Here is a 14748-nt window from a genome sequence, read left to right on the forward strand (position 1 = left end):
GCCCTTGCCCTGTACCCTGCCCACCAGCCCTGGCCAGTGAGAGCCTCTCTCGAGCCTCCTCCAGAGACAGGGCCGAGATCCTATTTCACAGAAGGGTAGGATTTCTGGATCCCAGATCCCACTGGGCAGGTCCTTCCTGCCACTCACTGCTCCTGTGTGCTCCGAGACCAGCAAGCCCTCAGCAGGTGGCTGACCTGGCTGGAGACCCAAGGCTCCCGCAGAGAGACAGATGCTCCCTCACCTCCGCTGATCTGCCGGTGAGTTCTGAGCGGTACTTTCTCTTCTGATTCGCACTTCAGCCTCTGTAACTGGATCTCAGTCATCATAGCAAGGGCCCCCAAGTCCCATGAGTTCCTGAAGCATTCTGGGGAAATTCAATTGCATGCAAAGCCACAAACCAGAGCCATCCAGACTGGCTCAGTTCCTAGCATGCTCTTAGGGAGACACAGTCTTTGGGTCTACACGCCTGCCTTGTTTAGCTCAGAACCGTCCAAGGACTCCAGTTTCAGCCCGCCTGCTAAGTCTGGGCCTTCTAAGTTTGAGCCTTGTGTTTGCAGTAGAAGAAAGCACAGATCCCCACTACTAGGCCCATTGCTGCTCTAGAAATTCTGGAGCTCAACAGCCCACAGAAGAGCCATAGAAGAACAACCCCAGAAGCCAGAGGCAGAGAACGGCCGCCAGGAGAACAGACGATGGCCTCCATCGCTGCACCTGTCATGTGCTGGGTGCTTTCACGTGGGGACCTTTCCTCGCCACTCCCTTGTGAGGCAGGTGCCAGCAGGGTCACCTTGATCACACGGTCAGTGGCCATACTGGGATGGAGACATGCAGCCCTCTGCCCCAGGGCCCATGCGCCTAACTAGGCTGGAGAGCCTGCCTCGGGCTCTTTGGGCACTGGCCACCACCCCAGCCCACGTGCCGCCCGTCTTCGCTCTCTCCACCGGGTTCAGGGCTCCCACCCGGCATGCTCTGGGCTTCAAGCTCTGTGTAGCCCTTGGATGCCTCCGAGGCTGCCATTGCCACCCGGTGCCATCTGCTCGGGAAGGCTGGCAGAGCTGGGCCCGAGGCCACGCCCACGAGTCTTACCGAAGACGCTCTGTGATTCCTCAGTTGGGAGAAACGCAGGCACTCAGAGGGGGGCAGGTGACACAATCCCGACACTGGTGGGGCAAAGGGGTCAGCCTCTGGCCTCCTGGGTTCTATCGGTGGTGCAGGCAAAGGCTGGGGGTGAGGAGAAAGCGAGGCTTGGACTAAGGTGAGGCGAGACCTAGCGTGAGAACTACCCCAAGGGGAGAATCTGCCAGGTCCCAGGCCTGGCTGGAGAGAAGCCAGCCAGGAGGCGGTTGAGTCCCAGGCCGGAGGAAAGGGCATTGTGCAGGGAGACAGCTAGAGGGGACTGGGGACTGTGGCCTGCAGGAAAACAACGTCCTCTCCTGTCCACCATTAGCAGCGCCCCGCTCTGCTTCCAGCCACTGGTTCCCTGTCCACCATTCACTCATTCTACAAGAGGCAGCATGAGCCCACACTGTGCCAGGCCCGCCTGCCTGCCAATCTCCAGGCCACCCGCTGCTGCCGTGTGTCTGGGCTCTGCGAGCCTGTCCCTGGGGCTTGGGCCTGCACCCAGTGCTCACAGTTGTCCCTGGGTGGATGAGCTCTCAACCGCCCCCTGACCCAGGAATGGCCACTGTCTCCTCACAGGGTGAGTAGGAAATGGCTGTGGTTGCTAAGCAACTCCAGGCAAGCCATGGGAAAGGCAGGGGATGGGCTCAGGACAGATGCTCAGTGGAGCTCTGTGACCTACAGGTGGGCGCCAGAAGAACATCTGTGCAACATCTGTGCTGGGAGAGGCACAGGCAGCCCCAGAGAGCCAGCCTGCAGGAAGTGCCCCCCAGCACCACAAAGCCACGCATGGCAAGTGTGAAGAGCTCAAGCGCAGGGAGGCTGTGGGGACCCCTGTGCTCCACACAAGGAGACCTGGGAAGGCGTCAGGACAGGCAGTGACAGCGCCTCCCACCTCGCAATGCCCACTGTGTGCCAAGAGCATTATTTACAGCATGTAGCCCCTCCTCCCCGACCCTGAGAGAAGGAATGATAACACCCATCTGGCGGGGAGGAAATACACTCACAGAGCTGCTGGTTTGTCCAGCGAGCCCGTCTCTGACTCTGGGGGACAGGAGTGAGCAAAGGTCAGAGGCCGGGGGAGCGGATGATGCCCTGGGGATGATGAAGGGACAGGTCTCACGCACAGCGGTGCCGAGGGACCTGCAGACAGCAATGCCCCGAGCCGCTAAGACATAGATCCAAGGATGTTGTGCTAAACCCCGTGTAGGTGCATCTCAGGAAAGCAGGAGCGCCTGTCAGCTCTCCTCGGGGAAAGCTTCCCTTCGGGTAGAGCTGGAAGGAAGCTTGCAAGTGCAGAACCCACACCAGGAGAGCCTGCGTGATGGCACACGAATGTTCGCAGGGCAGCAGCAGGCACCACACGAGACCTGAAGCATGTCCCCTTCGGCTCTGCCATGGGCAGACGAGACGCTGCCAGACTCAGAACCCCGCGCTCTGCAAGCCGTCCTGACCCTGAATACCCCACCCCACACTCCATCACTGCCTCCTGCACCCTCAGCACCAGCCCTGGGGGCCGGGGGTAGTGTGGAGGAAGCAGAACCCAGCCCGGGGCAGAAGCAACTCCCGTCTTGGCTTCTGTACAGTGGTCATCGCCAGACTTATTTAAAGCCATGAAGCCACTCTAGAGGAGCTGTTATTTCTCAATACGGCTGCGGCTTCTCTCCTGCCAAAAGCAAGCTGAGGGGGCCAGCCCGCCAGGGTCAGGGCTGCGTGGCATCCTGCACACCTCTAAGAGGGCAGCTCCCTGCTGTCCCATTCCGAGGCATGGGGCTTGCTGGGTGGCCCCGACTCCCAGGTGCATTCCCTCTTTCTAAACCACTTGCTGGAGTCCTGCAGCATGAGCTGGCAGGGTGCTGGTACTCCGGAGAGGGCCACATCACAGTAACCCTCTATCCATGTGCCCACACAGTTTACAGAGTATCCCCATAAATGCACACACATGCAATACACATATAGGCATATAGACACTCATGTGTGCATACATGAGCACACACGTGCAGATCCTTAAACACATGTGGGCGTGTGTGTTCATGCATGATGTGTGTGGTCACTCATGTGTGTGCTCACGTGTGTACATGTGCTGTTGCACATGTGTGGGGCAGTACAAGCTGGCATGCACACTCTCCTACACATATATACAAGCACCCACACGCACACCCTGTAGCATCCTAAAATCATTCCCTATAAACACCGTGGGCTCGGCCCAGCGCTGCCTTCTAACGCTCCTGTTGGGTGCCAGGGTTGGCAAAACAATAACATTACAGCTTAGCCAGCTCATCAGCAGACATACTGCAATGTCCTCACTTCGTATACCCTTGAGAGGCCTCGGGGGAGGGGGCTCACTGCTGGAGAGGACACCCCGACTCCCTCCACCCCGCTCCTGCTTTCCACAGAATCAGCTTGTTGCCACCACCTGGTGCCGAGAAAGTGGAGAAGGTGATGAGAAATTGTTGAGTTCTAGATATATTTTGGAGATATCACCAAAAGGGATGTGAGATGTGAGAGTGAAAGGAGTTAAGGATGAAGAGCAGACAGAAAAAATGTTAAATAAACTGAAGGATTTCACCCAGAAAAAAAAAAAAGTGTTTTCTCATTAAGAAAGTTGACTTCCTCTTTCATGGGGGCCGCTCTGTCATCACGTGTGGGGTGCACTTTTGCTGGACAAAGTTTTCCCCTCTCAGCCAGGGTCCTTCTTCGCAGTGTCCTCTAGTAGTTAGTGTGTACGAACTCAGGGGGTGCAAACTGACTCCAAGGGAAGAGTGTTGCCAAAATAAACACGAGGTTCCTTTGTGAGCTAAAAATAACCGCTCTTGCCATCTTTGGTCACTCTCCCAGATGGTCAAGAGCCAGAGGGCCCTGGCCTAACTCCTGTGCCATGTCCTTCTTCCACCCACAGCTCGCAACAGGCAGGGAAGAGTGAGGGTCTTCATGCTGCTCCCCAGTTCCCCCTAGGATGGATGTGTGTGGCTGGAGAGAAATGGAGGTTGCTCTGGTCAACTTTGATAACTCAGACGAAATCCAAGAAGAGCCAGATTATGCCCCAGACTTTGAGCCCAACAGCCCAAAGGGCCATTCTGGCAGCGGCCCCTTCTCCAACTGGAGGATTCTCCTCAGTGACAGCACCACTCGTGAGACCACCTTCTCCAAGCTCCCAGGGGACTACGGGGGTCCCCCTGGCCCGGAGCCGGCAGCCTTGAATGAAGGAAGCCAGCGGGTGATCATCAACATTGCGGGGCTGAGGTTCGAGACCCAGCTCAGGACCCTCAATCAGTTCCCAGAGACCCTCCTGGGAGACAGGGAGAAGAGGATGCAGTTCTTTGACTCCATGAGAAACGAGTATTTCTTCGACAGGAACCGACCCAGTTTTGACGGAATCCTATACTACTATCAATCTGGGGGCAAAATCCGGCGCCCGGCCAATGTCCCTATCGATGTCTTTGCTGACGAGATCTCCTTCTACGAGCTGGGCAGCGAGGCCATGGACCAGTTCCGGGAGGACGAGGGCTTCATCAAAGACCCTGAGACACTGCTCCCCACCAATGACTTCCACCGGCAGTTCTGGCTCCTGTTTGAGTACCCAGAGAGCTCCAGCGCTGCCCGCAGCGTGGCCGTGGTCTCCGTCCTGGTCGTGGTCATCTCTATCACCATCTTCTGCCTGGAAACGCTGCCGGAGTTCCGGGAGGACAGGGAGCTCAAGGTGTTGAGGGACCCCAGCCTCAACACCAGCAAGACTCTCCTCTCCCACACCATGTTCACTGACCCTTTCTTCATGGTGGAGTCCACCTGCATCGTGTGGTTCACCTTCGAGCTGGTGCTGCGGTTCGTGGTCTGTCCCAGCAAGACCCACTTCTTCAAGAACATCATGAACATCATCGACATCATCTCCATCATCCCCTACTTTGCAACCCTCATCACGGAGCTGGTCCAGGAGACAGAGCCCAGCAGCCAGCAGAACATGTCCCTCGCCATCCTGAGGATCATCCGCCTGGTGAGGGTCTTCCGCATCTTCAAGCTCTCGCGCCACTCCAAGGGGCTGCAGATCCTGGGGCAGACGCTGAAGGCGTCCATGCGGGAGTTGGGGCTGCTCATTTTCTTCCTCTTCATCGGGGTCATCCTCTTCTCCAGCGCCGTCTACTTTGCTGAGGTGGACGAGCCTGAGTCACACTTCTCGAGCATTCCCGATGGCTTCTGGTGGGCAGTGGTGACCATGACAACAGTGGGCTACGGCGACATGTGTCCCATCACCCCCGGGGGGAAGATCGTGGGCACTCTATGTGCCATTGCGGGGGTGCTCACCATCGCCCTTCCCGTGCCGGTCATTGTCTCCAACTTTAACTACTTCTACCATCGTGAGACTGAGAATGAGGAGAAGCAAAACTTCCCGGGAGAAATTGACAAAATCCTCAACAGCCTGGGATCAAGAGCCGGCAGCACAGACTCCCTCAGCAAGAGCAATGGTGGGTGCTCAGCAGAGAGGTCCAGGAAGTGACCTGCCGGGGTCCCCATCTCTCCCCATCTCCCACCCACCAGTCTCTCCTTCTCCCCGCCTCTTTTGTGATCAATAAACGCATACTTCTGCTGTATTTTTCTAAGTTGTTTCTTCTTAACCAACGCTAGGAAGATTTTATTCTCTTTTCCTGGGCAGGGGTCATTCGGGTGCCCATGATCAGAAGTCTGGGCATCATCTGGGAGCAAGGAAATGCAGAACCTTGGCCTAAGACTGCAGACCTACTGAGTCTGCATTTTAGCAAGATCCCAGGTGACTCATGTTTGCATTACAGATGAAGACACTCTGGCATTGGTCTTCCTGAGAGGAGCGCATTGCAAGGCCACGGACTGTGCTGAGCAGTGAGTAGGCTCTCCAAGCTGTCTAATAATCACTCCTTACACGCAGGAAGCTTTGCTTGTATTTTCCAAGCCATTATCATCTACACTATCTCACTGCACCTCAAAATAACCAGTAGAGGTGCTTGGGTTACTATTCCCATATTGCAGATGGAAAAAACAGTGACTTACCTTAGGTCACCCAGAAACTATGACATAGTGGATGCTGGAACTCAAATCTCCTACCTATGAGTTTAGTTCTTTTTCCACTAATGGATGTGCTGGGGTTGGGGGTGGAAGGAGAGGAATTTCAGAACATCCTGGCGGCAGATGCTCTTCCCTACAGCCCCCGTGTGTCACTGCAGCCTGTGGAGGCAAAGCCACCCTGACTACCTTGCTCCCCAGCTCCCTCCCTGGATAGTGGGCAAGCAGGAACAGTCCCTGGCACTTCTCAGCTCCCCTTCTCCACCATTTATGCAAAGACAAGGGACCCAGAATGTGGGGCGCACACCCCACTGAAACCAAGGGTCTAATGTAAAACACAGCAGGGAAGGCTCCCACGACCTTCAGGAGGGAAGGACCTGTCAGCACCAAACTCAGACTCCCTCTGCCTTTTTGAGGAGCAGAAGCAAAGCAAACCCTGAGGCTTCATCCAGTGCGTCTATTTGTAGTAGCTCCCACTATGTGACAGATACTTACCGTCACTAATAAAGACACAGAGGAGCAAAGGCGTCTTTTGCAATATTCACAGTAAAAATGTGCAAATCATGTAAGCAAAACAACAAATACTTTCTGATGCAATTTGCAGAAGGCTTCAAATCTGGTATTTTCTTTCCCACCATGTCATGCTGACTATCTTTGCAAAGGAACTTGTTAGTGGGATCTAACTGTAGGGTTTATTTATCATACTCTTTAAAAGTTTTGTAGACTATTAACCATCAGAGTTTCAAAAAGTTCTGGATATTTTTGTGTACCACTCTCTTGATTTTGATTAAAGGAACTAGCTGGGCTTTTACAAATAATACAAAATAGCCTCAATAAGCCTCAATTTCCACAAGTAGAAAATGGAGATTGAGAAGACTTACCCAGCAATAAATGTGACCGCATTCTGCCCCCAGAGAGCAGACCCAGAGTCCTCTAGTCCTCCTCCTCACCCAACTAGCCAATAGGGTCATTCAGACCCTCCGCAGGCAGCCATAGTGGCTGCAGAGAACCTGCCCTCTAGACACGGGTCCTTTGTCACTCCCCACTTTCCTAGTCTTCTAGTTGTATTCACCCTCTTGCATCTTACTTCCAAAACTAAAAAATGGACAGAATTATACCTGCCTCATGAGGCTTTTGAGGGGAATCAACGAAGGGGTGTTATTAAAAGTAATTACGGCTGTTAAGCAGCACCAGATGAAAAGCATTATTCCTCTTTCAAAACTGTCATTCTGAGCCATTAACCACTGCCCAAGTAAGCACAGAACTTGCCTTTGCCATCCAGATGGGGACCTCAAGCAGAAGGGAAGTGATTTAAAAGACAGCATAAAAAATAGAATTAAGCCCTGGAGGTGACCACATGGCGGGGCAGACCTCTCCTGACCTGCCCGCTGCTCCCCTCAGCAGTGTACTTGTCGATCTGCCTGTTCTGCTCCCCGCTCTGTCTCTGGGGAATCCTCTCACCGCCCCTGAGCCTCTGGCCTGTACCCCAGTTCTGTATGCACAAATAAATCTTTAAAAAAAATAGAATTAAAGGTGAGGGGCTGGGAAAGTAGTTGAGCTGGGTGACATCATGTTCCCAAAGTGACTTCCTGTTCGTGTGCTTCACACAGCTCTCATTTCATCTTAAACCACCACTGTAATATAGACAGACGCGAGCTCCACTTGGCAGGTAAAGACGCTGAAGCTTCAAAAGGACAAGTAAACTCTCCCTGTGCCAGACAGTGGGGGGCTCATCACAAACACCCCAAATGATGGGAGCACAGAGTCAGCGTGGTCAGACACAGACAGCACCCTAATTGTCCCCCTGGGTGCATCCACGAGGCTGAGGCTGGAGTCTCCCTCTCCACCTGTCCCCTCCAGCCGCGCCTGGGCGAGGTCTCCTGGAGGGGTCAGTCGCTCCGCTGAGAAGCTCTGCAGATCTCAGGGCAGAGCCAAAGCAGCGTGGTCAGTGACCTGGGTGACCGCAGTGGTGGAAACTGTGTCCCGGACACCACGTCTCTGACCCCCTGGGGTCTCGACCCTGACACTTGGCTTGCCAGCCCTGGGGGCATCCCAGGACCACCACCCCACTGGAAGTTAACCAGCCCTCCATGGGGGCTGACAGGCTGCAGGGGAGGTGAGACACACAAGGGAAGAGGCCAGAATTGGGGAACCACCAATTCTGACTGTGGAGTTAGCATTTCCGGGCGGATTCACTGAATGCTGTTGTGTCTCCCGACACTGCCCTCTGTCACCTGAGAAGGAAGCAGACACAACACCCAGGACTGTGGCCTGGGTCCTCTTTCTCCAGCTCTGGACAACGCTTCCAGCCCGCTGGCCCCTAGGCTGCCCTGCTGGGGCGTAGGGAAGATTAGAAGAGGGCAAGAGACTCAGGACCCCCTCTCTCTGAAGCCTCCTGGGAAGGTCTCTGCTGGCCCTGTCTTGCAGAGGGATTTCCAGCAGACCACCCACCCCGGTCTTCAAAAGACCACCCTATTTAATAAGTCAGTGGGGACTACTCCCCACCACACCCCCACTCTGTCCAGCTGGAGCACTGGCCTCCTCCCAGGTGGCCAGGCCTCCTCCACACCAGCTGTGAGGAAGGAGTGCAGGCCCTCCCACAGAGAGGGCACCTCCTGGAGTCCTCTCCTCCAGCCCACCTTTACCCTTCCTTGTTGGGTCTTGAGGATGTGGAAAGGAGGGGACACCCCAGCCTCGCTCAGCAGCTGAATGCAGTCTCCAAAATAATAATAATAATAATAATAATCATATCCACCCATGAGGCGGAGCACTCCAGCAGCCTTTGAAGTGACAGGAAGAAAGACACCCTGTGTCCCCAGAGACCAGGCGCCTGCCCGGAAGCCCTCTGCCAGCACATCCGAGAGACAGGAGAACGTTTGCCCTCAAGCCCAGGATGAAAAAGAACTGGGGGTGGCAGGGAGCAGGGAGATGGGTAAAGGGAAGATCAGACAAACTTTTGTTATTGCATCTCAGGGGAAGCGGAGGTAAAAAGGCTCCTGCAAAATGTCACCGGATAATGAATGCTATTCGCTCCCTCCCAGGCGGCAGCCACGCGTGCGTGCGGGAGAATGACAGCCAGCCCCTGAGGGTTTCAGGTGGAGCCTCCGCTCTCCCAACCGGAGGGTCACACTGAGCTGCTCCTGACCACTCCCTGAAGCAGAGAGCAAATGATAACAGGAAATCAAGTAATATAACAGGAATAACCAATAGTACCCAGCTCCCAAAATCTTACAGTGGGAATTAATTGGCAGTATTTTGAATTTCTTTGCAAAAGATAAAGGGATCAAAACAAAGCAGGGTGGAGACAGATGAAGCCTGAGATGAAAACTCCTCTACACGGAGTTAACCCTCAAGGTCACGGCTGCACTTTTTTAATGTTATAATCGCAATTCTGTGGTGCATGATAAATACTCCGCAAATGAAGGCAGGAAAGGAGGGAGAGAGAGAGCCCAAGGCAGAAGGGACCACACTTCTCTCAGCCCCCAAATGACAGTGGCCGTGAGCCATTTACCTGCAGCGTTGGCTTGAAGTCCTTTTCTGTGGGGCTCTCTGTCCTTACTGAGAGTCCAGGCAGAAGTGATAGCTGCTAACAACCCCCAGGATACACACCGGGTGCTCATTCTTTCCTCCAATATTCCCCCAAGTTTCTGGTATGGACCAGACCCCAAAATTGACTGAGGCAACTGAAACTCCTATGAGAGGGCTCTGCCCCCTGCCTGCCCCCTCAAACTGCAGTGAAAATAGGCTTCTCAGAAAGTACCGGAACCCACCTCCTGCCTGAGGGCTGCCCCAGGACTCTGGCCCCTGATAAACTACCCACTTCCTGAGCTCTCCCTCTGAATCAGTAACAAGCCAGGTCCTCCCACTCCGTGGCACATGCAAACTCAAGGGAATCTGGCCCTGTGACCCACCCTCTGTCCAGTCCTGGGAGAGAGCTCACAGAGGTAAGGACGCAATGGAAGAAGCTCGCCGCCCACCCCAGACCCCACAACCCCCTCCCTCAGCCCCCAGGGTGCTGATCTTTTGGAAGCCAGATGGCCACATTTCCTGAGGAAGCGGAAGCCTAGGAGGGGGTCCAGTCATCCAGCACTGACACAGATTGGGGGGGGGGGGGGGCTTTTGTCAGAGAGCAGAAGGAGGAAGATGTTTCCTAAAGATAAAGCCCCAAGATGCTCCCCCTTGGGCCCCTGAAGGGGGTAGGGGCTTCTGGAGGCCCCACTACGGAGGTGAGTAGAGCCAAGGGCCCGCTCTTTGCCCTGCTTGGAACTGCGGTAAACAGGAGGCAGAGCTGAGAAGAGAAGGCTGTGGTCCATGGCCTGCAGCCAAGAATGTTGGTTATAGATGGATTTTTTTTTTTTAACCCAAATAAGTGAGTAGAAAGAACAAAGAGCTGTAGCATTCTCTTTGAAGTTGGATAAAGGGGGGAAAAGAAAGGGAAGACAAGGCTGAAAATGGTTCCTTGGAGAGGAGAGAGGGGTTCAGATGGCTTAGATTTGTTATCATTTGCTCTAAAGCATCATCTGTACATGACATGCTCAAGTTCAACTGTTTTAGTGACAGGCAGATGCTCTCTTTTTTATTATTTAAATAAGGCTTAGAGCACTTTATTTGATAGGAAGCACATGCAGAAATCGTTATGTTGAATGCAGAAATTCAGCCTGTGGAAGGAGCTATAGTTTACATTAAGCATCAGGATCAAAGTCCAGCTCGGATGAGAAACTAGAAACAAGTTATTCAAACTCAGTGCTCTTAACTGTGACTCAGACATCATAGTGCATATCTACAGGAACTGTGCACAGAGTTAAATGGGCCCTAGCGTGTCAGGCCTCTTTCTTAGTTCTGCCACTAACGAAACAGATTGTCAAATAAAGATTCTAAGCTTCAGCACACTCTGCAGCCACTCGGTAGCAGCATACCTGAACTTGGGGTGGGGCTGAACTTGGGGTGGGGCTCTACAGTATCCCATTAGGACAGAACCCCATTTCCCCTTGAAGCAAGAGTGGCTAGCTCCAGGCTCCCCTTCTCTGTTGTTCTCAGAATTCCCTCTATGCCAAGAATAGCCACAGCAGAGCTAATACTGTGAGGTTTGTGGAAAGATGCCAGGTGTATTGCTATCTCATTTAAACTTCATGCTATTCGAGAAGATTTTAGTTTGATAATAATGTGATTCAGGAAAGTTCATTGATTTGCTCCAGGCCTGGGCCTCAGCCTCTGCTTCTCTCAGCCCCCAGCTGCCTCCCTCTGAGCCAGGTCTGGCTGCACCAACCACAGCTTACCAGACCCAAGAGGGGAAATGCGACAGGTAAAGTGTGAGTGAGGAGAGGAGGGCGAGGGACCAGCCCAGGGTGCCAAGTCCCCTCAGGTTTATAATCTGTAGACACTGCCTGAATAGATTCTAGAAATAGCTCCCATTGGTGACTTGTAAAACATTACTTGATTCAGATTTTTTGTTTTGTTTTTGATTTTTAACAAGTCAGCATCTTTTTTCTTTTTATTAACAGATGCAACATCTGCTTGGCTCTTTTTTTATCCTCCATCACCACTGTGGTCCCAGCCCTCTTTTTCTCCCCTTCCCTCTCTGCTTCAGAACCCTCAGAATGTCTGTTATACGAATGGTCAGTATTTGGTTCTATCATTCAGACTTTCGCTTCATATCATCTTCTAATTCCCTCCATTTTGTTGAAAATGGCTGCATTTCATCTTTTCTGTGGCTGTGTAATATTCTACAGCCCATTCATTAATTTAGCTACTTGCTTTTATGTTGTTGAATTGTATGGCTTTTATATATTAATCCCTGATCAGTTATAGATTGTGTAAATATTTTTTTTCCTATTCAGTAGGCTGTCTATGCAATAGTCCCATGTTTTCTCTTCTGTGTAGGAGATTTTTAACTTGATACAATTCCAATTTTTTATTTTTGATTCTAATTCCCTTGTCACAGAGGTTGAGTCATCTTAAATATCTTTATTGTTGATCATGGAATATATCACCAATATTTTCTTGATATTTTACTGTTGCAGGTTTTATATCTATGCAGGTTTTATATCTACATTTTAAATTTATTTGGAACTTATTTTTGTGTATGGTGCTAACGTGTGGCTTTCCAACTTTTCCAATACCATTTATTAAAGAACTATATTTTACCTGTGAATGCTTTGTCATAGATTAGGTTCTGGTATATTCATAGATTTATTTCTGAACTTCAGTTCTGTTCCATTAATCCATGTAACCATTTTTGGGCCAAAGTCATATTACTTGTAATGCTGTTGTTTTATTATAAAGTTTGAAATCAGATAAGCTCATATCTCCACTTCTTTCCTTTTTTCTTAGGTTTTTTCTTGCAATTCAAGGCATTTTATGGTTTCATATAAATTTTAATATATTCCGTTCAGTTTCTTTGAAAAATATTACTGTGATTTGAGTACAACTGTGTAGAGTTTATTTGTCATTTTGGACAAGATAGTCATTTTGATTATATTGATTCTCCCTATCCATGAGCATGGGATATCCTTCTATCTCTTTATGTTACTAAGCTCTTTAACAACATCTTCTAGTTTCTGTTGAATAGATATCTTACCACCTTTGTCAGGTTGATTTCATTGTATTTAAGTCTCTGAAGAAATACTGTTAAGGGGAAGGATGTCCTAAGGAACTCTGCAGTTTTGTGGACTCCATCCCCTACTGCAGCTTTCTGGATTCCACCCCCTACTCCAGTGATTGGAAACTACAACTCCCAGCAGTACCAGGGAGAAAACTGCGAGGACCCAAGGGCGGAGCTAAGCGGCAAACTGGGACTTCAGGGCATAAATAAGGCGCCATTTCCTATGGCTTTCCGGACTGTGTGGCTCGGGGCTTTCAGTTAGTTTGTTACCGGAGCTCCAACTCAGCAGAGCTGGTAAGATATTCCATTTACTTTGTATCCCTCACTCCTGGGTTGTTTCCTTTTCTTTTCCCCTTTTGTAAAAAAAACCCATTATTGACCCTTTTGTGTGTGTCTGCAGTACAACTGAATTTAAGCACGTGGGTGTGTTCCCGCAGACAGGAGGCCCAGTTCACACTGGGGTGCCCTGTAACAATATCACTGAAAGTACTTCTAGTCCTGCTCCTGACCTCCAGATGTGGCTGTGTTACTTCCCCTTTAAGTCATCCTTCGCCTAGGTACTAGCAACACACACTTGGAGAGGTAACGGGAACAGCATGTGGAGTCCATGTGGTAGAGACCTCCAAAGAGGAGATGACTCTACTGCAATATCCAGCCTCTGCCACCCTATGACAGAGCCTCCCTCCCTAGAGGAACAAGTCTTTTCAAAAGGAAAAGAAATCCCTTCCCCAGCATCCTCTGCAGTAGCCAATAGACTTAATGTGAGTCTTCAGCACCAGAGCCTTCAACACTGGGGCTGCCCACCAACAGCCCTAAGGAAAGAGTCAAAGCTGCCCAAACCGGCCAGAGCTGTGTCTCTCCCTGCCGGGCCCTGTCTGCCTGTGGAGCCCTGCTGAAACTCCACCAAAGCCAGTTCACAGCAACTTCTCTGAGCCACCCCATCACCTCACAGCTCTCTGCTGCCCTCCAGCTGCAGCTCTCAGACTCTCAAGCTGATCCTGTTGGGACCATGAAGGCCATGTCTCATCATTACCCTTTGTAGGTAATCTGGAGGATAGCAATATCCAGAGGACATGTGGAGCACAGAAGACCAAGGAAGCTGGTCACTGGCCTGTCCCAGGGCGGCCCCAGCTTCTACTAGATAGCGGGGTGAACCTTGGGGCCTTACTGACTATAGGGTTTCCAAAGCAGGGCCTGCTTGCTTCTCCCCTACTCAATGCTAGGCCCAACACCAGGGGCACTGAGGTCCAGGCTGATTGAAGACCACACCTTCTGGACTAAAAACTGTAACAATAATTGGCACCAGAAACAGTCTGGCAGATGGAGTTGATTCAGAATCACTAGCTTTTTTAGGACACTGAAATCAATGGAGAGAACAATGGGGTGAGAGATTTGAAATCTAAACTATCCTCTGGCCAAGTCTTGCCATGACAAAACCCTTGATGAGGCTACCTCTCTAAGGATGAAGATGGTCTTTCGCTTCGGTACACTGCTGGGGTGCTGCATAAGTATTCGAGGAGAGAGAATGTGAGAGTTCATTTTGACAAGGCCCAGCTCAGGCTGCCTGCCTCTCTGTCCCAGGAGACTTGCTGGGGGCACTCAAGGAGCTGGAGCACACAAGCCAGGGCATTTGGACAACCACCTGCCCACAGTCGGCATCCTTGCTTATAAACAATGCTTTCCATGCGAAATACCACCCGAGAGCTGATATGGGGAGCATGACTGGGATCTGATGCTCCCCAGGGAGACCTGGCTGGCAGCACTTTCCGGGCAACAGTTCAAAGCTGCAGGAGCTATGGCTGCCCTGCCCTCTCTCCCAGCCAAGGACACTCTCAACACAGGCTTTCTCTGAAGGTTCCTGTTGCCGCTCACAGACCCTAAAAATAAAGTTCCAGGGTCACGGTTATTTTGGTCTTGATGCTAAGCAGAGCCCTGGGAAAAAACAGGGCTCTTGACCTTCATGACTAGGACCGGAGAAGACAAGGATGAAAGTGGGT

At 51.7% G+C, this 14748-nt stretch overlaps 1 protein-coding gene across 1 annotated transcript; it reads left to right on the forward strand.

Moving 5' to 3' along the window:
- The first annotated feature begins 3992 nt into the window (after window positions 1–3992).
- Window positions 3993–5662, forward strand: KCNA10 (potassium channel, voltage gated shaker related subfamily A, member 10). The gene has a single exon (XM_004689664.2). It carries the CDS (start codon window positions 4076–4078, stop codon window positions 5609–5611), a length of 1536 nt encoding a protein of 511 aa, XP_004689721.1. The 5' UTR covers window positions 3993–4075; the 3' UTR covers window positions 5612–5662.
- The last annotated feature ends 9086 nt before the right edge of the window (window positions 5663–14748 follow it).

This window comes from Condylura cristata, unplaced genomic scaffold, assembly GCF_000260355.1.
Source record: "Condylura cristata isolate star-nosed mole 26May11 unplaced genomic scaffold, ConCri1.0 scaffold00026, whole genome shotgun sequence".
Classification (NCBI taxonomy): domain Eukaryota; kingdom Metazoa; phylum Chordata; class Mammalia; order Eulipotyphla; family Talpidae; genus Condylura; species Condylura cristata.